Source organism: Scyliorhinus canicula, chromosome 12 (assembly GCF_902713615.1).
Source record: "Scyliorhinus canicula chromosome 12, sScyCan1.1, whole genome shotgun sequence".
Classification (NCBI taxonomy): Eukaryota; Metazoa; Chordata; class Chondrichthyes; order Carcharhiniformes; family Scyliorhinidae; genus Scyliorhinus; species Scyliorhinus canicula.
In genome coordinates, this window is record NC_052157.1 from 108099347 (window position 1) to 108126459 (window position 27113).

The following is a 27113-nucleotide window of genomic DNA, read 5'->3' on the forward strand; positions in this document are numbered from 1 at the left end:
GTTACATATAATGCGCTCTCTCTTCTTAGTCTCGTGCCTTTGCATTTATTTGTATTAAATTTAATCTCCCACCTCACCATCTTGACATAACCTGTCTAGGTTCCTTTTGACTAATTGCACATTGATTAACATCATTGGCCACTGCACCCAACCTGATACAATCTGTCATGGTGAACCTCGGAAACCACATCACTTCCTCTTCCGAGATTTCAGCAAATCTCGGAGACTGCGTGACTCCTTGTCCATTGGAATGGGAGCAAAGCTGAACACGGGCCTTTAAAACCTGCAGTCAAGATCTGGACACAGTTGGTCAGATCAGTTGTTTTGCTGTAATGTTTGGTAAATGGTTACATAGAAGTAGTTTTCTGCCTTTAAATAAATAGTTGTTGCCTTCATCCACTGGTGGTTGCCTGGAGTTTTGTCGTTCTATTGGTGATGAGGAACTAAGAAATCAGCTCTCCAGTTGTAAGGACAAGAGAAGAAGGTCTTTCCAGTCTGATTCAAAGCAATGTCAGTACTCTTCTTTTGCTCAGCTTGAACCTTTTGATACAGATGAAGAAGATTGGATTCAATACATCGAACATATGCATTACTTTTTCAGAGGGGGAAGAGAAACTGAGAATTAATTTGCTCACAGTTCGCTGCACCCAGACATACAGTATTATAATAAGAAGTTTGATCTACCCTGAGGCTACCTTGCCGCCCATATTTATAAACTCTTTCAGATGATCCCATGTGCAATCTCTCAGGAAAGTCTCAAACGCTCTCCTCACAATGGACGCAAGTTTCACCAAGCTGTTGTTCTAAGGGTTATCCCTTGCTGCTCCTTTTATTCGTGAAGATGACATTCCCTACTTTGCAAGTCATTTGGATGTTCTATTACTAAAGGCACATTAGTCCCTTCACACTAGCAGCGAACCCAGGACTGCCTCCTCTGTGGGTCCCCTTGACTGTATAAAAGGTTCTTCAACATTTCAATAAACTCTAGCTTGTTTGTACTATATCCTAGTTTGTGTCAAGAAAAAGAAAATCCCCCATGATTATGGCTGAGGCATTAGCACTAAACTCTTCTGACCTCAATAAGCAGTGCATGCAGCACTTTATTTTGCGTTGGTCTGTAACATACTCTAATAGCAAGCCTTTCCATCCCTGTCTTTCAGATCCACCCCAAGTGATACCCTGCCTATTCTTATTTCTTCCTCTCAACCATGAAAATCTTCCCTGAAAAAATGAATCATTGCATCCCTTCTGTTTCTTCTTGAAGCACATATTGGTCTGCTGATTTTTCTCCAAATGGCCTCTTCCTTCGCCATTACAGTAAATCCTGCAATATCTTAGCTCATCCACAGCACATCCATTTTATTTATTGTGCTCTTTCCAGTAATATGAATGCATCTCAGATCATTCTTTGTCAGCCTCGGTGTATTGACCTGAATCTTTCCTAGCAAATGTTCAAAATTATACATCACATCTGCTTTCCTAGTTGTAATGCCCCCCCCCCCCCCCCCCATTCAATGAGCCAAAATTAATGTTCAGTTCAGTTTAGTTTATGTGAATTCTGTTCGAATAGAGCAGCACAGTAGCACAAGTGGATAGCACTGTGGCTTCAAAGTGCCTGCCAGGCGCATTGAGGAAACCAGACAATCAAATATGTTGGCATATTTCTTCATGACTCCACATTGATTTACTGAGAGTCTACTGATTCAGGAACCGGATCTGAACTGTTAAGAGATAATTGCACTGCATCCCATTGTGTTGTAATGGTTGTGTGATAGGAAATGCACCGTATGTCTCACCAGTTAGAGATAGTTTTCCTAGTTTGTAAAACATGGATTCAATTTAGTCTAACTTCTTTTGCTGTCAATATTGGTTAGAAATTTACGAAGGGAATAGATAGGATAGATGCGGGCAGGTTGTTTCCACTGCCGGGTGAAAGCAGAACTAGGGGGCATAGCCTCAAAATAAGGGGAAGTAGATTTAGGACTGAGTTTAGGAGGAACTTCTTCACCCAAAGGGTTGTGAATCTATGGAATTCCTTGCCCAGTGAAGCAGTTGAGGCTCCTTCTTTAAATGTTTTTAAGGTAAAGATAGATAGTTTTTTGAAGAATAAAGGGATTAAGGGTTATGGTGTTCGGGCCGGAAAGTGGAGCTGAGTCCACAAAAGATCAGCCATGATCTCATTGAATGGTGGAGCAGGCTCGAGGGGCCAGATGACCTACTCCTGCTCCTAGTTCTTATGTTCTTATGTCAGAAGAGGCTTGAAGCTGTGTAACTGATCTACCAATCTATTGGTAGTTACATATTCAATCAATTAACAATGTCTGAGCAGACATCCATCTCGTCTGCACTTGCCAATTTGAAGAGTAGTTTCTGACTCCAGAGCAGTTCAGTAGTGAGTATGAATGAATCTTTGAGGTAAATGAGGGAGGGCAAGCCACTTAGGATGCTTTAGTTCTCCCAGAAACAAAACGGCACTGGCTAAGGTTGAAGTAGTAGGTATTTTAGGTAATAGGTAGGTATGTTCCAGGGGGTAGTGAATGTTTCCAAGCCGTGAAGAAAAAGAAAAACACACACCTTTCTGATGCATTGTTTTTTTTAACTCTCCAGCTTTGGGGTGATCCCCACAAGTCCACTTCCAATTCACACTCCATTAATGCCAAATCAGAGCATTGACATTTCCTTACCACTGAATACCATTGGCCCAGTGATGAAAATGGAACCGCTGAATAATCTTCAGGTAAGACCTTATATTCTGTATTGAAGGTGGTATGAGCATCAATTTGAATTTCCTCCCTTTGTATCGTGATCCAAGTCCCACATGAATTAGCCTTGTGCCATGTAGTTACCTGAGAGTTGGAAGATGAACTTTTGAGAATGTTGCAGATGTTTATACGTGGTCACTTTGATGAATGATGGACCTATTTCAAATAAATAGGTAAACTCTGCGGGGATTCAGTAGTTTGTCCTCTATCCTGTTCCTTGCTGCCCTTACCAGGGAGGAATATTCAATATGAACTTAATGAGGACCCTGTCAAGGAGTGGTGGGGGATCAGAATAGATGGGAAGCTTATTATGTTAAAACACCCTGTTGAAAAGGATTTCTGTGCAAATACATGAGGCAGGCAGGATGATGATGTGTAACTCATGAGCAAGTGCACACTGCTTTTTTCATGTGTGCCATGAGTGGTCTAAATTCAATATGTGTCAGTATTTGAAGAGTATTTTGAGTCGATTTGTGTAAGCTAATTCTTGCTTTCATTGATATTGACCTTTCAGACTTTTTATTTGGGTTTGGTCCTCTGCATGATGCTGGGGTTGCTGGTGACTGAAATGGCCAGTGAAAGTCATTCACCTAGCTTTCTACCTCCTGTTGAATCTCATTCTTTTTAACCCCCATGGTGTCTTTGACAAGTGTGAATACATCACTTTCCTGAACATGGCCGTGATGCAATGTTCGCATTCGCTTGCTTTGTCTTGCTAGGCAACAAGAGAAGAAAAGGGAACAGCGCTCAATACAGCTCTGGTTGCATCTTACAACTTGGTGAAGCGTGAATGAAGGCCCAGAGCGCTGTCCAACATAGTGTCAGTCCAGGGTTGCATGGCATAACACAAACTGTGCCAGCCTTTGATCCTCTCTGGGGCTTTTGTTGAAGAAAAACTAGACTCCAGTCAGTACGTTTTCGTTTCAAAAATAAATCTGTTGGAGGAAAGGGTGTATATTAAAAAAACTAAATATTTCGGCTTTGATCCATTCTCCAGAATAAACCAGCCATATTTAAATCATACCAACAATATTTTATTTTGTTTTGTCACTTTTATGATGCTAAAAATTTATCCACAGCTTCTGATCTAGAAATTAAGTGAATCGATGTCACTGTACATTAAACAGAACTGTAAATGCATCTCCTGGCACATCGTGTTTGCAGTAAGCTCAGATAGTTAATATTAGCACTATTGAAGGAGCAAGTGTTTTCTGTTCCGTAGAAGCAATTTGTAATCTTCCATATCTGTCATTCACATATGTGACAGCAAGGTCTGCATTATTAATAATGTATAAATGCGCATATATGCCAGTTTCTGTTGCAGGAGCTTTTTTTGCTTGAGGTACTCTTGAGACTAACTGTACCATTACAGCGGGGGTTTAGTTGCAATGAAATTGCACAGTATGCAAATATTTACCGCAGGTAGCCTGAGTTTATGATAGACAATTATTTGATAGTTGCAGATGCCATTCGGATGTAGAAACCATGATTATCCACATCCCAGAGCAGCAGCAATTTTGCCCCTATTCACTTTGATTTAAAGGTCAGGCTGTATTAATAAGCAGCAAGGATATTGAAATGCCCATGATTGGCACCCAGCTGGCAATGAGCAGCCGCTGATACACATTGGTGTCAAAAATCAATCCAAGTGTTAATATTTTTCTGATTAGCACTTTCATACACTAGCAGGCTGTAGGGATTGAATAATGAAATAAATTATCGCAGTGTGTTCCATCCAAGTCAAAGCAAATACATTTCTATTCATTAAATGGCTTGCAAGGGGTGAAATGTTTGATATGCTTATTTCTACAAAGTATTTTTGCATTCATTTATTGGAGGGTTAGCTTTTTATTGCTCCACGGCACTAACCCATGTACACCAGGTGTGTATGCTGAGTTAAATTAACTGCTCTTAAGCCAGAACAGTGTTGGAGTTGCCACAAGAGTCGCTGTATAAAAAGAGAAAGGGAACATGAGCCAGAATTCCCAATTTGATTGTTATGCAATGCGATGCAAAGTACGCATGCCCAGTGGGGATCCAACATGGCTCTGAGGTCTGATTGGCCTCTTGCCAAGCCTGATGAAGCTCACTCTCTGGGCTCACATGTGCACAATGGATTCTCAGGCTAAGTATTCGGATGAATGTTGGTGGCGCATCCAAGGAATTCTATCATTGTTTGTCATACGGCAAAGAATCGGTCCTGAAACTGGGAATGGGTCGAGTATCCAGAATTCAAATTGAATCCAAGTAGAAGAGGGAAATTGTGTAATACCTGACCCTAGATGTGCGTAACATTCCTTTTAAAAAGGGACGGCACGGTGGTGCAGTGGTTAGCGCTGCTGCCTCACAACGCTGAGGACCCGGGTTCGATCCCGGCCCCGGGTCACTGTCCATGTGGAGTTTGCACATTCTCCCTGTGACTGTGGGGGTCTCACCCTCAGAACCCAAAGATGTGCAGGGTAGGTGAATTGACCACGCTAAATTGCCTCTTAATTGGGGAAAAAAGGAATTGGGTACTCTAAATTTGCATTTTTAAAAAAATCATGCCTTTTAAATGTGAGAGATTGGGATGTCTAGTGCAGAACATTAGTGCTGCCCAAACTTTATGATTTCAGATCTGGTCATAGAATTTACAGTGCAGAAGGTGGCCATTCGGCCCATCGAGTCAATACCAGCTGTTGGAAAGAACACCCACTTAAGCCACACCTCCACCCTATCCCCGTAACCTCACCCAACACTAAGGGCAATTTTGGACACTAAGGGCAATTTATCACGGCCAATCCACCTAAACTGCACATCTTTGAACTGTGGGAGGAAACTGGGGCACCCGGAGGAAAACCACGCACACACACGGAGAACGTGCAGATTCCGCATAGACAGTGACCTAGGCCGGGAATTGAACCTGGGACCCTGGAGTTGTGAAGCAATTGTGCTAACCACTATGCTACCGTGCTGCCCTCAAGCTATGGTTCTCAAGCTATTTTTATACCTTTGGGAATGGCGGAGAAAAGCACTTTGTATTTGCATTGTGTGCTTCTCATGGGTCAAAACTGTCCAATTGGAGCAGGGAAATTACAGGAATTAATATAGATTCCCAAAAGTGATTCTTCTCAGCCTGGACTTAATAGAATTTTGTTCCACAATTCTGGGTCCTAATGGTGGATATTCTGACACCGTGCTCTTGTGTATCAGAAAATGTCCTATTCGTTTTAGCGGAATCATTTTAGTGGTGCACATTAGGGTTCTTTTGTCAAAGAATTGTACACTTCATCGATGTGCCAGGTATGTAATAATTAATTGCTTACACAGTACTGATATTCATCAAATATACAATAACTGTGGATGAAAATGCAACAATATTTTGCTAATCTATTATAATTATGGTAAATGAAGCATATTTAGTCATGCCTATTACAGACTTCGCACTACACACAAGTATGTGTCTGAGTGTCTGAATTTAGTGACTTGTGTTAGTTGACGGAGAAGAAGTTGTGTTTTGAACCCTTGTGTATCAACAAATCTAACTGTTTACCTACAATATAATGTCACAGGCATTTACTCCTGGATAAAGGGAAGGGCATAACTTCAAAAATTCCTAATGGCTTGACTGGGCACCGTAGCGGGCATTCAGAAAAGATCAGACTTGTTTGCGCTGCTATGAAAGCTGAATACTCCAAAAGGCTTTTTGCAGAATGCTCTTCCGATGCCATGGTGAATGATTCTGTGAGAGGTCTGTGTTGGAAAGAAAACCCCCAAGATATGTGAAAGTGCTGTTCTGTTGATATTTTATTGGCAATTTATGGGATGTTTTACACTTCTAAAAAACAGTGTGGTATGTTAGACTTGCCACTTGTTTTGATGATAACTAATACAAGTGCGAACTTGAGTTTCTGCTGAGTGAGTTACAGGGAATTACATAGAATGTATGGCACAGAAACATTTGGCTCACTGATTGTATGTCTATTATGTGCCACATGAGTTCCTCCCCTCCCCTCTTCATTTAACCCCATCAGCATATTCTATTCCTTTTTCCCTCATCCAATTATCTACATTCTTCTTTATTGGATTATGCAGAGTTTGAACTGGGTGCAAACTTGTGTCAGCATTAGCAGCGGAAACTTGGCCGTCAGGATGCACTTTTGTATTGACGAGTTAAGTGGCCATGTAACTATTAAAGTAATGGCCAAGAATATTGCTCCTACTTTAAGTGACAGGTGAAAGGCTAGCACAATTTGAAAGACCACAAAAAACATGTGCTGTGACATTGATGTGTTCACAACCACCCCGCTCCCACTATAGATACCTCACCTCCCAAATTCTTCATGCCGCTGTCACTGTGATGGAAGTGTATGCTCCCTACCAGCCACCTCCAGACTGCAAAACATCCAGAGCTGATATGATTGTTTAGTTATCAGCCTCAAATATCTCCTCTACAGGTTTGTTAGAGACTGGAAACGACCTGGGACTTTTTTCTGTCGATAAGACCAATCACAACAGTTGCTTTACCCACTGTTAATCTGGCTGTTATATTCCAGGAAGTGATCTGATGAAAGTAGAACTGGAGCTAAACTTTACATACATTTACAAATATTTAATTACACATTATAAGCATATACCTTCTAAATGACCAACCACAATTTCAGCATGTATCTAGTTTTAGGGACCCAGTTAGTGACCACCTCTTGCAAAAGATTTTAATATGCATGGTGATTTAATCAATGCTTAGCATCCAAAACAGTGCAGGAGACTTGAATGAAATTACATCTGATATATCGCTGATGCTAATTTGACAGACCTTTTGGTTTGCACAAGAAGGCTGAATACAACAAGTGCTGTGTGTATCTTGATGTGGAACTCGTTACCACAAGCATTTAATGAGGCAAATAACTAATAATAATAATCAATATAGAAGCCAAAGCTACATAAACATAAGAAAGGAATAGGATGTCGTGACGAGGTTAGATGAAAAGGGATTGGAGGAGGCTGGTGGGGGGAACCAGTCGGGTTGAATTGCCTGTTTTGTTCCGTAGACTATAGGTAAAAAGTATGAATAATCTCTAAAATTATTTTTAGAAGTAAAATGCAAGGTGAGCATGTTTCTAGTCATCGAGGCAAGATATAACTCTATGTAAGGGGTTGATAGGTGAAGAATCATTAGACTACACTTCTGAGTTGAAACCATCAGGAACACTAACTGAAAATTCAAGTGCGCCCTACACTGCTATCATTTTACAGGGAAGAAACCTCAGAGCAGATTAATGACTGCCCTATCCATCCCGTGATTACCTCCAAGTTCCCATTGATGGCATGTATACATCTGCCATGTGAAATATCCTGACATATTTGCTTATCTTTGCTGTTTGGATTAGCAGTGTGTGATGATGCCTTTGGCAGATCATTCCTGACAGCTGCTGGTGTGGCTCCTACTCGTAAATTTTTTTCCATACTCCATAGGAATTATTATTGGCTATTCTTGCTATCGAGGATGATTCTGAAACTTTATGGCGTGTAGGGCATTTTTTTTTCTTTTTTCATAAATTTAGAGTACCAATTAAGGGGCAATTTAGCATGCCAATCCACCTACCCTGCACAGCTGTGGGGGCGAAACCCACGCAGACACGCGGAGAATGTGCAAACTCCACACGGACAGTGACCCAGAGCCGGGATCGAAACTGGGACCTTGGCGCCGTGAGGCTGCAGGGCTAACCCACTGCGCCACAGTGCTACCCTGCGCATAGGGCATTTGCCATCATGTGGGATGTGTGGTCGTGTGTTATTAATTCGGGTCATACTTCCGGTGGCAGCAATGAAGTAAGAGGTCGCACGTAAGGTGGCTCCTGCCTAAGAACTTGATTTTTGGCCCTTTTTGCCGTTTAACAGGTGGTTTGCATGTGAAGATATATAGTGGAAGAATTAGGATTCCTCCTCCGGTGTGGGATGTCTAAAAGTTATCAAACGAGGAGTGTGCTGAGTAAAGGGCTCTCTTCAGATTCGGAGGACAATGGTGGTGCAGGAGGGGAAAACATAGCGGAGGGCCTGCGGCGTCATTGCCCGGTCAGTGGATGACTGAGAAGTTAGCAGAGTTCCCGACGAGAGAATTTTGAAAGCAAAGGCAGGCGGTCACGGACGATCTGGTGAAAGTGACTGAACCAATTCGGGAACCTTTGGAAAGGGTGGAAGAGCGGTTGGGAGGTGCAGATTCGTCAATCCTGAAGGTGGAGGACATAGTCTCATGAGGACTGGATGGTCTCCTTGGAGGCAGAGGTGATGATGGTGGAAGGGCAAAAAATGACAAAAGGCCAAGATGGATGACCTGGAGAGTTGATCCGGACCACAAAATCTGAGGATGGTTGGGCTGCCCGAGGGCATAGAAGGAACGGAGGCCGCAGAGTATGTGGCAAAGATGCTCGGGAAGGGCAGCACAGTGGCACACTGGTTAGCACTGCTGCCTCACGGTGCCGAGGTCCCAGGTTCGATCCTGGCACTGGGTCACTGTGTCTGTGTGGAGTTTGCATTCGCCCTGTGTTTGCGTGGGTTTCGCCCCACAACCCAAAGATGTGCAGGGTAGGTAGATTGGCCACGATAAATTGCCCCTTAATTGGAAAAAAATTATTGGGTCCTCTAAATTAAAAAAAAAAAACATTCTCAGGCAGCTGGTGAGGGAGGGGGTCATAACATGGCCTTCTCCAAGACCGGAAGAAACTACAGAGAGTCGTGAACACAGCCCAGTCGATCACACAAACCTGCCTCCCATCCATTTACTCTGCTTACACTTCCTGCTGCCTTGGGAAGGCGGACATCAGAATCAAAGACCCCTCCCACTCAGCTTACTCACTCTTTCAACTTCTTCCATCGGGCAGGAGATAGAAAAGTCTGAAAACACAAACTAACAAATTCAAAAACAGCTTCTTCCCTGCTGTTGCCAGACTCTGAAACAACCCTCTTTTGGACTGATCTGATCTTTTCTCACCAGGCAGTGCTCCAACAGTGAAAATGACAGTCCTTCAAAAAATTCTTATTGATATTCCAGAGTCTCCCGGTCTTCTGACGGAAATCTCTTTTTGTGAAAATAAATACGCTGATTTCGATCTTTGTATGGGTGGGCAAGACACCTCTGCTTCAGAGAGCATTTTTGCAGAGAGATAGGCAGTCAGAATGGTTGGTTTTGCTGAATGTGATGAATAACTACTGGGCGGCAAATATTGAGAGAGTTCGGAATTGGGTCGTGGAGGAAGATGCAGATGGAGAAGGCTTCCTGTACAAGGTCATGTTTGAGGGCATGGGTGGTGGCTCCTCTTCCGTTCTCGCTGGCCAGGTACTCTACAAACCCGGTGATAATAGCCTCCTTAATAGTATGGAACCAGTTTAGGCAACATTTTAAGCTGGAGTCAATGTCGTTAAGGGAGTCAATATGTGGGAACCATAGATTTATCACAGGGGAAATGGACTCGTCATACAAGGTCTGAGAACGGGAAGAGATAGAAAGGTTTAGGGATTTATTTGTGGATGGTCATTTTGCGAGTCTGGAGGAACTGGTGGAAAAGTTTCAGCTTCCGGGGGGAATGAGTTTTGGTATTTACAGGTGAGAAACTTTGTTCGGAAGGAGCTTTCTACATTTCCTCGGTTGCCGCCCTCCTCTCTGATGTATAAGTGTCACTGGAGTGTCCCTTTAAGAAATGTTTTGTCTTATTATATGGCTTCAGTGATGTCATTGTGTGGGTGGAGCTGGGATGTGGCTCTGGGTTTTACTTTCATTTTGGTTTGGGCTTGTTTTGGTGGCTCTAAGTTTTTTGCTTTCATTTTCAAATTTGGCTGCTGTATTGAGACAGATAAGTATCTTGGAGTGTCTCTCTACCTTCGATTTAAAAGCTGTTTCCAGACTGCTTGATAACTTGAAAATAAAACATGCTGTTTTGAAAAGGAAATAAGAGCATCCATACCAGGTCTTGAGTGCTGTGTGCTGGGCCACACCTTTGAAAAGGGCTTTCTGGTTTATGGAATCTTGTTATTTAAATGTTAACTAAATTCGTAGAATAAACTTTGTTTTTGAATAAAAGTGCTTAAGGCCTCAGTTGAATAACACCTGAAAGGCAGGCCCATGTGCTCATTGTAACCAAAATAAATAAACCATTGTAGGTCAGGTGAACTCCATGATATACTTTGGAGTTTTCTAACCCTGGCCCATAACAATAAGGTAGTGTCTTTGGACGAGATAGGAGAGGAGAAGATCTCTGATATTTATGGGCAGTTGATGGAGAAGGAAAGGACGTTGTGAGAGCAGATGAAGAGAAAATGGGAGGAACAGTTGGGATGTGTATTTGAGTGGGGGGTGTGGAGTGAGGCCCTGTATAAGAAAAACTGTACCTCATCGTGTGCGAGACTGAGCCTCATACAGTTTAAAGTTATGCACAGAGCGCACATGACTAAAACACGCGAGGGTGAGTTCTTTTCGGAGGTGGAGGACAGATTCTTTGGTCCTGCCCTTAATTAAGGAAGTTCTGGGAGTCTTTCTTCGAGATTATGTCAGAGATTTTGGAGGTAAAGGTAAAGGGAGTCGACATTTGGAATATTGGATGAACCAGAGCTGCAGGAGGGGAGAAGGCCTGATGTTTTGGCCATTGCCTCCCTGATAGTCCAGAGGAGGGCTCTGCTAGGGCGGACACCGGAGCCACTTAGGGTGACAACTTGGGTGGGGATCTGACCAAGTTCTTACCTATTCGAGTTGGAGGCTGTTTATTTCTTTCTTCAAGAATTGGTAGTTATCAATAAAAAGATGTGGAGATAGATAAGGAGGGGTGGGGTGTGCAAATTGAAGTATATGCGGTGGTTGTTTGTTTATTATGAAAATTGTGCAAAGTTGAATGAGTTGTGTATATTGTAAAATGGAAAATGTACTGAATAAAAATATAGATTTTTAAAAATTAATTCAGGTCATGGGTATTCTTTTCACTGTTTCTACTTTTCCTCTTCATTTTGCCATTGCCAGATCTAAAAATGCTGGGATCCGTCCCACAGACTCTGCTGCCATCTGGTTCGACCAAGGCAATGGTCTCAAAGGAGTTGATACCAATGTTGCATTTTTTCATGTTGACATTCAACGTAGGCTTGAAGTGCCTCTTCTGTCCTGACTGAAGTGGGAGATCTGCCTTGGAAACCTGATTTCTGACAATCCAAACTATATTACCAGCCCAACAAAGCTGATGGCAAATTATCATAGCCTCGATCGCTATGGTGCCTGCTTGTGAGAGGACACTGGTTGGTGCATCTGTCCTCCTTTCAACATGCAAGATCTTCTGCAGGCAGCATTGATGGCATAACTAGAGTGCTTTGTGTAGCTAGTGTACTTTGTCCATGTTTCAGCAAGGAAACATACAGTATGGAAGGGATCACGACCAAATGGTGGATCAGGAGCTTGGTTTCAGTCTCAATGTCACGACCTTCAAATAGTTGTTTCGTCAGGTGACAGAAGGCTGCACCAGATTTCTGGCGATACTGGATTTCCTCGGCAAGGTCGGCCTTTTGTGAGAGATAACTTCCAAGGTACTGGAAGTGTTCAACATTTTCCCAGCACTATTCCTAATCAATGTGACATGTGCAATTGGAGCTTGGTGTTGGAGGACTTTGGTCTTCTGAATTTTTGGTGTGAGGTCCCATCTTCTTGTTTGCCTCAGTAAATACGTTAACAATTCTCTGGAGATCCATTTCTGACACAGCACTTACTACAGCATCATCAGCGTATTGGAGTTCAGTGACTGAGGTCAGAGTGGTATGTAGTTGTCTGAGATTAAACCGTTTACTATCAGTTCCACAATTGCTACACTCCAGCAGGGAGTTTGTCTGTAGTCATACAGAGCAAGCAGCAAGGAAGATCGAGAAAAGAGTTAGAATGATGACATAACCTTGTTTTACTTTTAACCACAAAAGGGTCTCTAATCACAATCATGATGTTCTTGAGATCATTTGGTACTTCCTCTTCATTCCACATCTGGAGGATAAAGGCATGAGGCTGTAATGTTAGTTTTTCCCTTCATGTTTAAAGATTTCAGCTGGGAATCCATCACCATCTGCTACCTTATTGTCATGCAATTGTTTAATGGCTTCCATCACCTCAAGTGGCGTTGGCAGATTTTTGAGCTTGTCTCTAACCGGGTGTTGTGGGGTGGAGTTAAACCCTCTCGTCAACAATTGTTCCTTGATTGAAAAGATCTTTAAAATGCTCCTTCCAATGGGCATCGACAGCATTCCTTAATCAGATCTTTCCCCCGTCCTTAGGCCTCAGATGAGATGGTCCTTGAGTACCTGAACTATAAATGTATAAATTGTCTTTGTGGCAGTGCCTTGCCTTGCCTTGTCTGTCCACCACATTTGAGGGTGCATCTTTGTACCTCGGCCATTACAAAAAGGAAAGCGATTTTTGTTGCTTTGAGTTTGGGTCATTCTGCCAGATGCAGATATTCTTGTGCTTACGATCAGTCAGTTCATTGATATCCTGATCATTTTCATCAAATCAATCCTGATGTTTCCTGACAAAAAATCCAAGTGTCTCTTTGCAAGCACTGGACTAGAGGACATCCCAGCACTGTAAACACTCTTTCTTCTGGTCTCGATTTAAGTTAGTAAGTTTTTTCCCCCAAAGACATTATTAGAATTGGTCTCTTTTGATTGGATCCTTCAGAGCTTCGACGTTGATCTTTCGTGTACACTTCTTCTGTTGCGCCTTTTGTTGGGAGCCAGGGTGACGGAAACCATTGATTTTATAAGAAGGTGATTGGTCCAGCAGCTATCAGCCCCTGTCATTACCATGATAGTGCAGACATCTTGTGATTTCAGGCACGGATGATGATGTAATCGATCATATGCCATTGCTTGAACCGTGGGTGTTGCCAAGATATTTGTATTTGTTCTGCTGGCAGAAGAGGGTAATTGGTGGCGATAAGCTCATGTTCTGTGCATTTGGTAGGGAGAAGAATATCACTGGAGTTTATATTTAAAATTCCCTCTTTGCCAATAGTTCCATTCCAGAGATTGGAATTTCTTCCAACTGTGGCTTGAAGTCTGAGATGAAAAAGCATGCCCTCATCCATAATCCCACAGAGAACCTGGTACGGTTTGGCAAAGAATTCATCCTTGGTTTTGCATCGATGTCCAGTGTTGGGACATGTGCACTGACCACAATGGCAAATTGGCTCCTTACCAGTTTGAGATGAAGAATTATGAGGTGCTCATTACTTCCAAGAGGAGACTCATTACGATGGTTGATAAGTTCATTCTTGATGAGAAATCCAACTCTGTGAGCCCTATGTTCTTCTGATTTCCCATTCCAAAAGAAAGTGCAACTGCCTCAGAGTTCCTTGAGCCACCCCTCTCCAGCTTGTAGGATCTCAGAACGTCAGGTCATGTCATTGGAGTTCTAGGGTAACAAATGTTGTGCGATGCTCCAGGCATTCATTCACTGGCGGGTCCCTGAGGGACCTGATGTTCCAGTCTTGTCTTTTGTGTGTTTTTACCATGGAAGGTGATCCCTCTGAATTTGACTACCCAGTCGGTAAATGTTTAGGGGGCCTTTTCTAGCCCTTTTCCCAATCCTGTGATCGGATTTGTTCCGAAATCGAACTGCTCGGTCACAGTTACAGCTGCCGAAAGGCACCCCTGTCTTTCCCAAGTGCTGGACAACCATCATGAAAATTCATAGCTAGAAGCTGCTAGACATCACAATCCTGCTTGCTTTGCCATTTGCTTATTGCCAAAGGACTTGCTGAGAAAGAAAGACACTTGTGCATTGCACACCAATTTGACATGTTTCTTGACAGAATGCACGCTTGGTCCAGTACCAGGGAAACCTGGGTGATTGGAGTTTTTGTTCTACTGCAGTCTTTGTCCATTAGGCCAGACATTAGAAAATTGCAGATGGCACATCATCAATTCTAATTCCGAGTGTTCTGCTGCTGAGGATTTTTTTTGCCTGAGCCTTTTCTGCTGAGTATTTCTAGGACTCTTAGGACTCTTAACAGGCTTTGACAATAACCAAAGCGGTCCAGGACATAAGGAGTTCAACCATATTGTGCCCTGTTTTGATCAATCCTTTCTTACTCATTGCCCAGGTATTGTGGCAGGGTCGCGGGATGGACTTTGAAAATAACGAGGAAGAATTGCAATCCACCACTTTCAATTTCCCATCCACTGCTTAGCAACTACTTGCCTTGGCTTTTCGCACCACAGGGAACTAATAATTACTGCAACTTTTCTGCATAATTCGTCATTTTTGCTCTTCAAATTAGATATCACCACACAACCTGCTCCAACCTTTCCATTCCAGGCATTACAGAATCATAGCATCCCTACAGTGCAGAAGGAGGCCATTTGGCCCATCGAGTCTGCACCAACCCTCTGAACGAGCACCCTGCCTAGGGCCAATCCACCACCTTATCCCTTTATTCTGGAATCACAGAATTTACAGTGCAGCAGGAGGCCATTAGGCCCATCGAGTCTGCACCGGCTCTTGGAAAGAGCACCCTACTTAACCCCACACCTCCACCCTATCCCCATAACCCTGCAACACCATCTACGTTAAGGGCAATTTGGCATGGCCAATACACCTAACCTGCACATCTTTGGACTGTGGGAGGAAGCCCACGCACACACGGGGAGAACGTGCAGACTTCGCACAGAGAGTGACCCAAACAGGAATTGAACCTGGGACCCTGGTGCTGTGAAGCCATAGTGCTAACCACTATGCTACCGTGCTGCCCAACTGGTGGCAATTTAGCATGGCCAATCCATCCAACCTGCACATCTTTGGACTGAGAGAGAAAACCGGAGCACCCGGGAAACCCATGGAGACGTGGGAAGAATGTGCAAACACCACACAGTCACCCGAGGTCAGAATTGAACCTGGGTCTCTGGTGCTGTGAGGCAGCAGTGCTAACCACTGTGCTGCCCCTATTCTGTGCTGTAAAACCTCTATGACTCTATTTGGGCGTAGGCATTTGAGATCACTGTTTGATTCGGATCAAGATAAACTTGTTCAGTGGGCTTTATACACTGAGAAAGCATACGTGGCATTTGCAATACCATGACTGTATTTATCATGCGCGCACTTAATATATATTTTTCTCAGAAGCCATCAACATGCAGTGTGTGGAGGATACATAGCATTTGAAGAACAAAACAAATCCTGCCAAGAGAAAATCTTTTTGCAAATATTAATTGGCCAATATTGTGAACTAATGCGTTGAAAGCCACCTAACATTTGCACAATAAATCTCGGAATTAGTTTTTAATACATACACGCATCTTAGGCTGTCACTCGCTGGGCAATTGCTTGTAACATGAATAATTTAAAAGGTTTCATTAGAATTTTAATCAAATAGTATAACTGACTTGGGAAGAATTCTTTGTGGTCACATGTGTCACATCACAGATATAGCACACGGAGGAAATCGTTCTGCACCATTCTTTTAGAAACAGTTTAAAAATGTATGTCCCTATGTCTGTAAAGTTGATTGTGTCGTGGTACCAGCTGTAGCTCAGTTGCCGGGGGTATGGATTGAAATCCTATTTCCTCTTGAGCAGAAACACTGGATGCAACTTTTGGTGTTTTGGATGGGACGTCAATCTCACCCTGTCTTCCCCCTCAAATGAACTTAAAAGATCCCATAGTACTATTTGGAAAAGGACAGCAGAGTTATTTGCAGTGTCTTGGCCAATATTTCTCCCTTTATGTTACAAAAAATCATTTATCTGGTCATTATCACATTGCTATTTGTGGATCCTCGCTACGTACAAGTTGACTGCCATGTTTGTTACATTGCCAGTGGCGACTACACTTTGATACAACTTCATTAGCTGTAAAATGCCATGGAATGCCCTGGGGCATGAAACGCAGAATATAAATGGAGATATTGATTTACCAATGGTTCTGCCTCTGGATCTCTGATCCCCACACACATTGTGGTGAACTGCTTCATTTTACCTTGCACGTTTCTCTTATTTTCATGTTTATTTTCATTTTCTTGCTCTTGCACTTTTTTACTTGACCCCTGTCCCCCTCATTTCTTATATTTTAGTCTCCTGAGGATGATATAAGTATTTGTTGGGTGGTGACCTTGGCGTATTTGTCCATAGATCTCTGAAGGCAGAAGGGCAGGTTAATGGAGTGGTGATAAAGGCATACATAAGGGATATTTGCCTTTATCAATCAAGGTAAAGATTACAAAAGCAGGGAGGTCGTGTTGGAACTGTGTGGAACTTTGGTGAGGCCACAGCTGGAGTACTGTGTTCAATTCTGGTTGCAAATTATAGAAAAGATGTGATTGCCCTGGAGGGAGTGCAGAGGCAATTCACCAGGATGTTGCCTGCGATGGAACATTTAAGTTATTGAGAGAGGTTGGACACGTTTGGGTTGTTTTCGCTGGAGCAGAGAAGATTGAGGGGCGACCTGATGGAGGTGAACAAGATTATGAGGGGCATGGAAGGGTGGATGGGGAACAGCTGTTCCTCTTAGTTGAAGGGTCAGTTACGAGGGGACACAATTTCAAGGTCCGTGGCAGAAGGTTTAGGGGGATTTGAGGAACAACATTTTTATTCGGAGGGTGGTGACAGTCTGGAATGCATTGCCTGGGAGGATGGTAGATGGGCGGCACAGTAACACAGTGGTTATCACTGTTGCTTCACAGTGCCAGGGTCCAGGGTTCCATTCCCGCTTGGGTCACTGTCTGTACGGAGTCTGCACGTTCTCCCGGATCTGGGTTTCCTCCGGGTGCTGCGGTTTCCTTCCACAAGCCCCGAAAGACGTGCTTGTTAGGTGAGTTGGACATTCTGAATTCTCCCTCCGTGTACTCGAACAAGCGCTGTACTGTGGTGACTAGGGGATTGTAACAGTAACTTTGTTGCAGTGTTAATGTAAGCCTACTTGCGACACTAAGAAAGATTATTATTATTATTAGAGGCGGGTTGCCTCACATTCTTTAAAAATACATCATAACATTAAAGGCTATGGGCCAAGTGGTGGGAACTGGGATTAGGTAGGCAGGTCAGGTGTTTTTTATGTGCCTGTGGTGAATGTAATATAGATGTATATATGTTAATTCACACTGTCTTTGTAAGCGCAGTAGCACTATCCTACCACTAGGGGGAGTAGCGCTGGGAGCACTCAGGAACTTGAACTGGGCTCCACCCTTGGCTCCGCCCACGACTCCTCCCCCTAGTGCAGCTGTATAAATACCCTTGTCCAGAGTCAGCCTGAGTTCACTACGAGTTCATCGACAGGTAACAGGCTGGCTCGAAGTAAGTCAATTAAAGCCTAGATTCACATCGGAAACACGTGTCTGGTGAATTGATGGTTCCATCAATTTAATCGACTTTAGAACAGTAAAGATCGATTATGGAATCTTCCCTCAAGCCTGGACGCCTGGAACTCAACCCGCAGGATGCAGAGGCTAAAGAAATCTTCTCCCACTGGATCCGGTGCTTCAAGGCCTACCTGGCAGAAGCGAGCACAGCCGAAACTACAGAGGGTCAGAAGCTAAGTCTACTGCACGCGAGGGTGAGTCACAGAATCTCTACGCAACTAAACTCGGCCAGTTCATATACTGCGGCGCTAGCAGTTCTCGAAAAAATGTATGTAAGGCCCATTAATGAAGTTTACGCTCGCCATGTGTTCACGACTCACCGTCAGCGGCCTATGGAATCACTCGCCGAATTCCTAAGAGAACTTAATAATTTGTCCAATGACTGTAATTACCAAGCGGTTACCGCGGCTGAACACAGGGTATTGACGGTACGCGATGTTTTTGTAGCGGGCCTCAGGTCTAACTATGTGCGCCAACGACTGCTGGAAAAGGGGGCCCAGGACTTAGAAACGACTGTGGAAGCTGCTACCACGATGGAGGTCTCCTTCCGCAGCCTTAACTTGTTCCCCATGGACCCCGCGACCCAATCATGGGCCCCCAACCAGCGACCCCCCCAGGCCTGTGCTACGCGGCCGCCCAGCCACCATGCTGCTCCAGCCAGCCACTATGTTGCTCCAGCCTGCCTTTTCTGCGGCCAGAATCAGCACCCGCAGCAGCACTGCCCGGCCCGCAACGCAACCTGCAGCAGCTGCGGGCGAATAGTGCATTACGCAAGAGTGTGCCTCGCAAAAAGGGCCCCAGCTTCCAACTCCCCAGCGACTCGCAGTAATCGCTCCCCTCACTCGCAGTCCCACGGGGCCCGAAATGCTGCGGCCTATGCCCCGACTCCAGCCACGTGCGATCCATGAAGGCCGCCATCTTGGAAAACCTCCACCACGCGGCCGGCCACGTGCGACTCATGGGGGCCGCCATCTTGGATGCCATCTTCCTCGCCGCCCGCCACGTGCGATCCACGGGCCCGATTGGCATCTCCGCGCTCGGACAACTCAGCGGAGGAATTCGAATTAGACTATGAACTCAGAGGGCAGTCATCACGGGGCCACTCCAACACAGCTGATCGAGCCACCGACTACCCGCAACTCAGCGCGGTCACCCTGGACCAATCACGACCAAAGAATCTACGAAACTCGATGGCAGAGGTCCATATCAACGGGTACAAAACGCAATGCCTCTTCGACTCCGGGAGCACAAAGAGCTTCATACATCCAGACCTGGTAAGACGCTGTTCGCTCCCCGTTTTCCCTGTGCAGCAAACTATCGCGCTCGCTTCAGGCTCCCACTCGGTCCAGATCCAGGGGCGCACCGCCGCGACACTCACAATCCGAGGCGCTAGTTACTCGAAATTCAAACTCTACGTTTTGCCCGAACTCTGCGCGCCACTCTTATTAGGCCTAGACTTCCAATGCAACCTCAAGACCCTCACCCTCAGCTTCGGAGGGCCCCGCCCCCACTCACGATCTGCAGCCTCGCTACGCTGTGAATTGCCCCCCCCCCCTTTGCCAATCTCACTAAGGACTGTAAACCCATAGCCACTCGTAGCAGGCAGTATAGCCTGCAGGATAGGGTATTTGTCAGAGCAGAGGTCCGAAGGCTACTCAGTGAGGGGGTTATCGAGGCCAGCAATAGTCCCTGGAGAGCTCAGGTGGTGGTCATTAAGACCGGGGAAAAAAGCACGGTGGCCTAGTGGTTAGCACAACCGCCTCACGGCGCTGAGGTCCCAGGTTCGATCCCGGCTCTGGGTCACTGTCCATGTGGAGTTTGCACATTCTCCCCGTGTCTGCGTGGGTTTCGCCCCCACAACCCAAAAATGTGCAGGTTAGGTGGATTGGCCACGCTAAATTGCCCCTTAATTGGAAAAAATAATTGGGTGCTCTAAATTTATTTTAAAAAAAGACCGGGGAAAAATTCCGTATGGTGGTCGACTACAGTCAGACTATAAATAGATTTACGCTCCTCAGCGCGTATCCCCTCCCAGGATTGCAGACATGGTAAACCAGATCGCCCAGTACTGGCTCTTTTCCATGGTGGATCTGAAGTCTGCATACCACCAGCTCCCAATCCGCCCAGACGACCGCCACTATACGGCATTCGAGGCCGATGGCCGCCTCTTCATTTCCTCCGGGTCCCTTTCGGCGTCACTAATGGGGTCTCGGTGTTCCAACGAGCAATGGACCGAATGGTGGACCAGTACGGGCTGCGGGCCATGTTTCCGTACTTGGACAATGTCACCATCTGCGGCTATGACCAGCAGGACCACAACGCCAACCTCCACCGTTTTCTCCAGACGGCACAGAAACTTAACCTCACGTACAGCAAGGAGAAATGTGTTTTCCGCACATACAGACTAGCCATCCTCGGCTATGTCGTGGAAAACAGAGTCCTGGGCCCCGACCCGGATCGTATGCGCCACTTCTTAGAACTCCCTTCCCCTCATTGTCCCAAGGCCCTCAAACAGTGCTTGGGATTTTTTTCCTACTACGCCCAGTGGATCCCTCAATATGCGGACAAAGCCCGCCCACTCTTTAGGACCACACGATTTCCCCTGTCAGCCGAGGCACGCCAGGCCTTCGACGGCATCAAGGAGGACATCGCCAAAGCAGCCATGCGGGCGGTGGATGAATCCACCCCATTCCAGGTAGAGAGCGACGCCTCAGAGGTAGCTCTTGCAGCCACGTTAAATCAGGCAGGGAGACCAGTTGCATTTTTCTCCCGTACCCTCTCCGCCTCAGAACTCCGACACTCTTCAGTCGATAAAGAAGCACAAGCCATTGTGGAGGCTATCCGTCACTGGAGGCTCTACCTCGCAGGTAGGAGGTTCACCCTCATCGCCGACCAAAGATCGGTTGCCTTCATGTTCGACAACTCGCAAAGGGGCAAAATAAAAAAGAACAAAGTTCTGAGGTGGAGGATCGAACTCTCCACCTACAATTACGATGTCAAATATCGAGCCTCCGGATGCCCTATCCCGCGGGACATGCGCCAGCGCGCAGATTGACCGATTAAAAGTAATCCACAATTACCTCTGCCACCCGGCTCGCCCACTACATCAGGGCCCGAAACCTGCCTTTCTCCAGGGCCCACCTCGTCAAGGCTTCTAGGCCCTTTGAACGCCTCGCGATTGATTTCATAGGGCCACTCCCCTCAACTAACAAGAACGTTTACTTCTTAAACGTCTTAGACGAGTTCTCCCATTTCCCATTCGCTATCCCGTGCCCGACATGACCTCCCACACAGTCATTAGGGCCCTGCATAGCATCTTCACCCTGTTTGGCTTCCCCAGCTACGTACACAGCGACCGGGGTTCGCCCTTCATGAGCGACGAGCTGCGTCAGTACCTGCTCGACAAGGGCATTGCCTCGAGCAGGACTACCAGCTACAACCCCAGGGGGAACGGGCAGGTGGAAAGGGAGAACGCGACGGTCTGGAAGACCGTCCTACTGACCCTCTGGTCTAGAAAGCTCCAAGTCTCCCAGTGGCAGGAAGTCCTCCCAGACGCGCTCCACGCTATTAGGTCCCTTTTGTGCACGGCGACCAACCAGACCCCTCACGAGAGGCTCTTCATTTTTTCCAGGGGCACTACCACGGGGGTCTCGCTTCCGGCATGGCTGAGGACGCCGGGACCCATACTTCTGAGGAAACATGTCAGGGCGCACAAAACCGACCCCCTTGTTGAGAAGGTGCCCCTGCTCCACTCCAACCCCCAGTACGCATTTGTCGAGTTCCCTGACGGCCGTCAGGACACAGTATCCCTCCGGGATCTGGCACCCGCCGGGTCCAGCGCCCCCTCTACCCCCACAGGAGGACCTCTCACTCTGCACCCCATGCTGCCGCCCCCTTGCGATCCCGAGCCCACAAGCTCGCTCCACCACTTCCGTGACCCCGCGCCGGCCAGCCCCCAGCGCCCCCGGTCGAACCAGGAGAGTATGAAGCTCGGATACAACCCTCCCTGGAGTCCGCCATCGTACCTCAGCACACTACAGCCATCCAGCCACCGCACGAGGCTGCAACTCCGGTGCTCTGCAGATCTCAGCGGACAATTCAACCACCGAACAGACTGACTTTATAGACTAGACCACCACCCCCTCCGGACTTGATTTTTTTTGCAGGGGGTGAATGTGGTGAATGTAATATAGATGTATAGATGTTAATTCACACTCTAGCGCTATCCTACCACTAGGGGGAGTAGCGCTGGGAGCACTCAGGAACTTGTACTGGGCTCCACCCTTGGCTCCGCCCACAACTCCTCCCCCTAGTGCAGCTGTATAAATACCCTTGTCCAGAGTCAGCTTGAGTTCACTACGAGTTCATCGACAGGTAACAGGCTGCCTGGTGAATTGATGGTTCCATCAGTGTCAATGCAGGCTCGGTGGGCCGAAGGGCCTCTTCGGTGTTGTATTATTCTGTGATATCACAGAAATGGAGAAAGATAGCCCTTCCAAGCCAATTGGTAATGGTAATGATTCTCACCTTTTTAGTAATAGATATCAATTAATATATATTACAAACTCACCCATAAACTGCATTATTGATTTGTGTTGGTTGAAGTTGGTTGCATGTGGAAAGTAGCCTGCAAGGAATGTATGAGAATAAACTAGGATTCAAGTTCCAGTTGAATGATACAGCTTAATTGAAATCCATTTCAGCCGGTGCAGTAAAATACCTACAATTCAATCCTAGGAAAAGGCAAATGAATCCTGTTGTATTAATTTTAAATTGGGTTGTTTATATGATTAGGCTATTACCTCGGTAATGTTTAAGGTGGCTTGTTCTTGTGCAGGGTGATTATTTTCCTTGCATTGTGCAACTGATTTTTTTCCTGCATTTGATCCTTCCCATCATTGGTCATACTGTGAAGTATCCTTAAATAATGTGTTGATTAATAACAAAATCATCAAGCAAATCTTCAGTATTTTAACAGCCTTTATAATGGAGCTTTTGTGACTCAGCTGCTTCCTTGAACCTCATGGTTCACTTTATGCTGCAACATGCAATAATCACTGTTCCAGGGAAAACATGGCCTTGCTGCTTTTCTGCATTTGCCAGTCATGTTTCAGCTTATAAACAACGATATGCAATGGTTTTTGTTTCCTCCACCTGGCCCTAGTTTTCTCTTTTCATGGCAATTTTAATTTGTTGCTCCCTAATTGGCTTGGTTGTCAGCAACAACCTGCATTTATATAGCATCTTCAACATCGGCCAGTGCTCCAGTGCGCTAACTACAGGCATAATCAAATATAACCAAACTAGGGATAAAGATAATGGAAGGGATGATGGAAATCTTGGTCAAAGAGGTTGGTTTCAAGAAGGAAGAATGAGGTGGTGGGAGGCAACATTTCGGGAAACTAAATAGCCAATGTTGGGAATGGGGAGAGCTGATTGTGGGAGGGCCAAGGCTATTAAGTATCACCTGTGACTCAATTGGTAGCATTCTCACCTGCGAGTGGGACATATGTGGCTTTAAGGCTTACTCAAGGACTTGCGCAAAAATCTAGACTTCGGCTTGTTATGGGCCAGGGTTTAAAAAGCTCCTAAGTATATGATGGAGTTCACCTGACCTACAACTGTTTCTTGATTTTGGCTAAGATGAGCACAAGAGCCTGCCTGTCGGTTGTTATTCAATGGACTTCTTAGCCGCTTTTAAGCAAAATAACAAGCTTTATTTTAAGAATGTAATTAACATTTGTATAAGCACACACAGCAGGAATTTTTATCAATTACAAACATAAAGACCCCACATCGCTACAATAATCTATGTATAACCCTTAATGAATTCCCCCTGAACTGTTCCATTCAATAACAAAATCCAAGTAAAACCAGAAACTCCTTTTCAGTGGCGTGGCCCAGCACACGGCATTCTACTGTCTTTAAGACTTGATATTGATACTCTGTTCCCCTTTTCAAACAGCACGTTTGAATTCCTTCCAGAAAGCAATTATCTCTTTTAAGTTACTAAGCAGTCTGGAAACAGCTTTTAAACATAAGATAGAAAGGCAGACGAAAAAAAAATTCTGTTCTCTGTTTCAGTCCACAGCAGCCAAAATGTGAAAGCAAAACCAAAAAAAAACTCCGAGCCACAGCCCTGCTCCACCCACACAAATGACATCACTGAAGCCCAGTAAGAGGTCTTACAACGCCACCAGGTTAAAGTCCAACAGGTTTGTTTCGAATCACTAGCTTTCGGAGCACTGCTCCTTCCTCAGGTGAAGAAGCAGTGCTCCGAAAGCTAGTGATTCGAAACAAACCTGTTGGACTTTAACCTGGTGTTGTAAGACCTCTTACTGTACTCACCCCAGTTCAACGCCGGCATCTCCACATCATCACTGAAGCCGTGATAAGACAAAAACATTTCTTAAAGGGACACTCCCATGATGCATTCCAGTGCTGTACTCTGGGAGGGCGGCAAGGAAGCACATTGGTTAGCACTGTTGCTTCATAGCACCTAAGTCCCAGGTTCGATTCCTGCTTGGGTCACTGTCTGTGCGGAGTCTGCACGTTCTCCCTGTGTCTGCGTGGGTTTCCTCCGGGTGCTCCGGTTTCCTCCCACAAGTCCTGAGAGATGTGCTGTTTGGTGAATTGGACATTCAGAATTCTCCCTCTGTGTACCCAAACAGGTGCCGGAGTGTGGCGACTAGAGGCTTTTCACAGTAACTTCATTGCAGTGTTAATGTCAGCCTACTTGTGACAATAAAGATTATTATTATTATTATTTGTGGTGTCACTGTTCAGAGGAGCACTGTGGTTAGCCTGTTGCTTCACAGCGCTAGGGACCCTGGTTCGATTCCTGGCTTGGGTCATTGCCTCTGGAGTCCGCACATTCTCCCCGTGTCTGCGTGGGTTTCCTCCGGGTGCTCCGGTTTCCTCCTACAAGTTCCGAAAGACGTACTTGTTCAGTGAATTGGACATTCTGAATTCTCCTTCAGTGTACCCGAACAGGCGCCGTAGTGTGGCAACTAGGGAATTTTCATAATAACTTCATTGCAGCCTACTTGTGACACTAATAAAGGTTATTATTATTACCCTCTCAAGTGAATGTACAAGATTCCATGACTCTATTTTGAAGAAGAGCGGTTGAGGATTCTGGGTCTGGAGTTTAGAAGGATGAGGGGGATCTTATTGAAACTTACAAGATACTGTGAGACCTGGATGTGAGTGGATGTGGAAAGGATGTTTCCACTAATAGGCAAAACTAGAACCAGAGGGAACCAAATGTAGTATTTCCAAGTTTGAGACTGAAGGGACAATCCTTTAAAACAGAGATGAGGAGGAATTTCTTCAGCCAGAGGGTGGTGAATCTGTGGAACACTTTGCCACCAAAGGCAGTGGAGGCCAAATCACTGAGTGCCTTTAAGACAGAGATAGATAGGTTCTTGATTAATAAGGGGATCAGGGGTTATGAGAGAAGGCAGGAGAATGGGAATGAAAAAAATATTAGCCAAGATTGAATAGTGGAGCAGACTTGATAGGTCAAATGGCCGAATTCTGCTCTGATGACTTATGGTCTCATGGTATCTCTGATGTTCCGGCTAATATTTCTCCCTCAATCTACATTGCAAAAAAACCCCAATTATTTGGCCTTTATCACCTTGCTGTGTATGGGTGCTTGCTTTGTGCAAATTGGCTGCTGAGTTTCCTACATTACAACATGGACTACACTTCAAAAGTACTTCATTTGCTGTAAATTGTTTTCAGACATCCTGTGGTCATAAACAACAGAAAAATGCAATAAGATAGAGAAGATAATTTTTTTCCATCCAAAGTGAATGACTTCATTCTTATCCACGTTATACTGAACCTGCCATGTATTTGACTGCCCACTCAACCTGTCTAAATCACCTTGAAACCTCTTAACATCCTCCTTCCCACTCATATTTTCATCAAGTTCAGTGTTGTCAGCAAACTTGGAAAAATCACATTTCGTTCCCTCATACAAACCATTGATGTATATTGTGAAAAGCTGTGGCCCAAGCACTAATCCCTGCGGGATTCTACTAGTCACCACCTGCCACTTCGATGAAGACTCAATTATTCCTACTCTTTTTCTTGTTTTAATTGAGAGTTTTAGATAAGTCTGAACTTTCTGTGGCTGGCAATGAAATGATTGAAATAATTTGAGTCTGGAGGTGACGTAGGCATGAATGAATGTTTCAGCAGCATATGGGTTAAAACCGGGATCAAGGCAGTGATGTTCGAAAGGTCACTATGATCTTTGTGATGGAGAGGCTGTGGGATCAGTAGCTCATCTTGGGGTCCTATAGGACACAAGGTTACAAATAGCCTTGTTAAATATGAGACCAGCTGGAAGCAGCCTGGAATCTGTGCTGCCAAGGCAGTACAATGTTAAGGACTGAGGATAATAACTTTTGTCTTCACAGAGTTTAACTTGAGGAAACTTTGACTTATCCAGTATTGGATGTCCGAAGTCTGTCAGCACAGATAGTGAAAAGATCGAGAGGCATGCGAAAAAGTGGAGCTATGTGCTCTCAGCATAAATGTGGTAATTGGTTCCCATGCCTTTGGGTGATGTTGCCAAAAGATCCATATTGTGGGTGGGGAGAGTAGCCATTGCTGGAGATGCTCAAACTACAATTGGATGGCTAAGCATGCAAAGACCGCAGAGTTGGACATCAGATGAGAAGTGTTTGAGGCAGATGGGATGGTGGACGATGGCACAGGGACAGAGAAAAAAAGCGCCTTTGCCATGGTCAAAAAGGTTGTAAGTTTTGACTTTGATATGGATTGTGAAAACCGATTCAAGCATGGAGTTGAATGGGCACAGATTTGGAAGGCAACAGCATGTTCAGTGTATTTGGAGAGTAAAGCTGATGGAGGCCACTTGAGACGTATTCTAGAAGCAAACATGCATGCTGCCATTGGTGTAATAGCCAAACATCTCATCACTGAATTATTGGTGATTTACATCCATTAGTATATTTTTAGACCT

General features: G+C 45.1%; 1 protein-coding gene across 3 annotated transcripts in view; it reads left to right on the plus strand.

The window, feature by feature from the left end:
* ap2b1 (adaptor related protein complex 2 subunit beta 1) overlaps positions 1 to 27113 on the plus strand; it is a 353748-nt gene that overhangs the window by 179794 nt on the left and 146841 nt on the right. For all 3 annotated transcript variants that reach the window (XM_038813715.1, XM_038813716.1, XM_038813717.1), the window contains one exon: positions 2608 to 2737. In XM_038813715.1, the coding sequence (XP_038669643.1) occupies positions 2608 to 2737 (130 nt within the window). The remainder of the gene's footprint in view (positions 1 to 2607; positions 2738 to 27113) is intronic.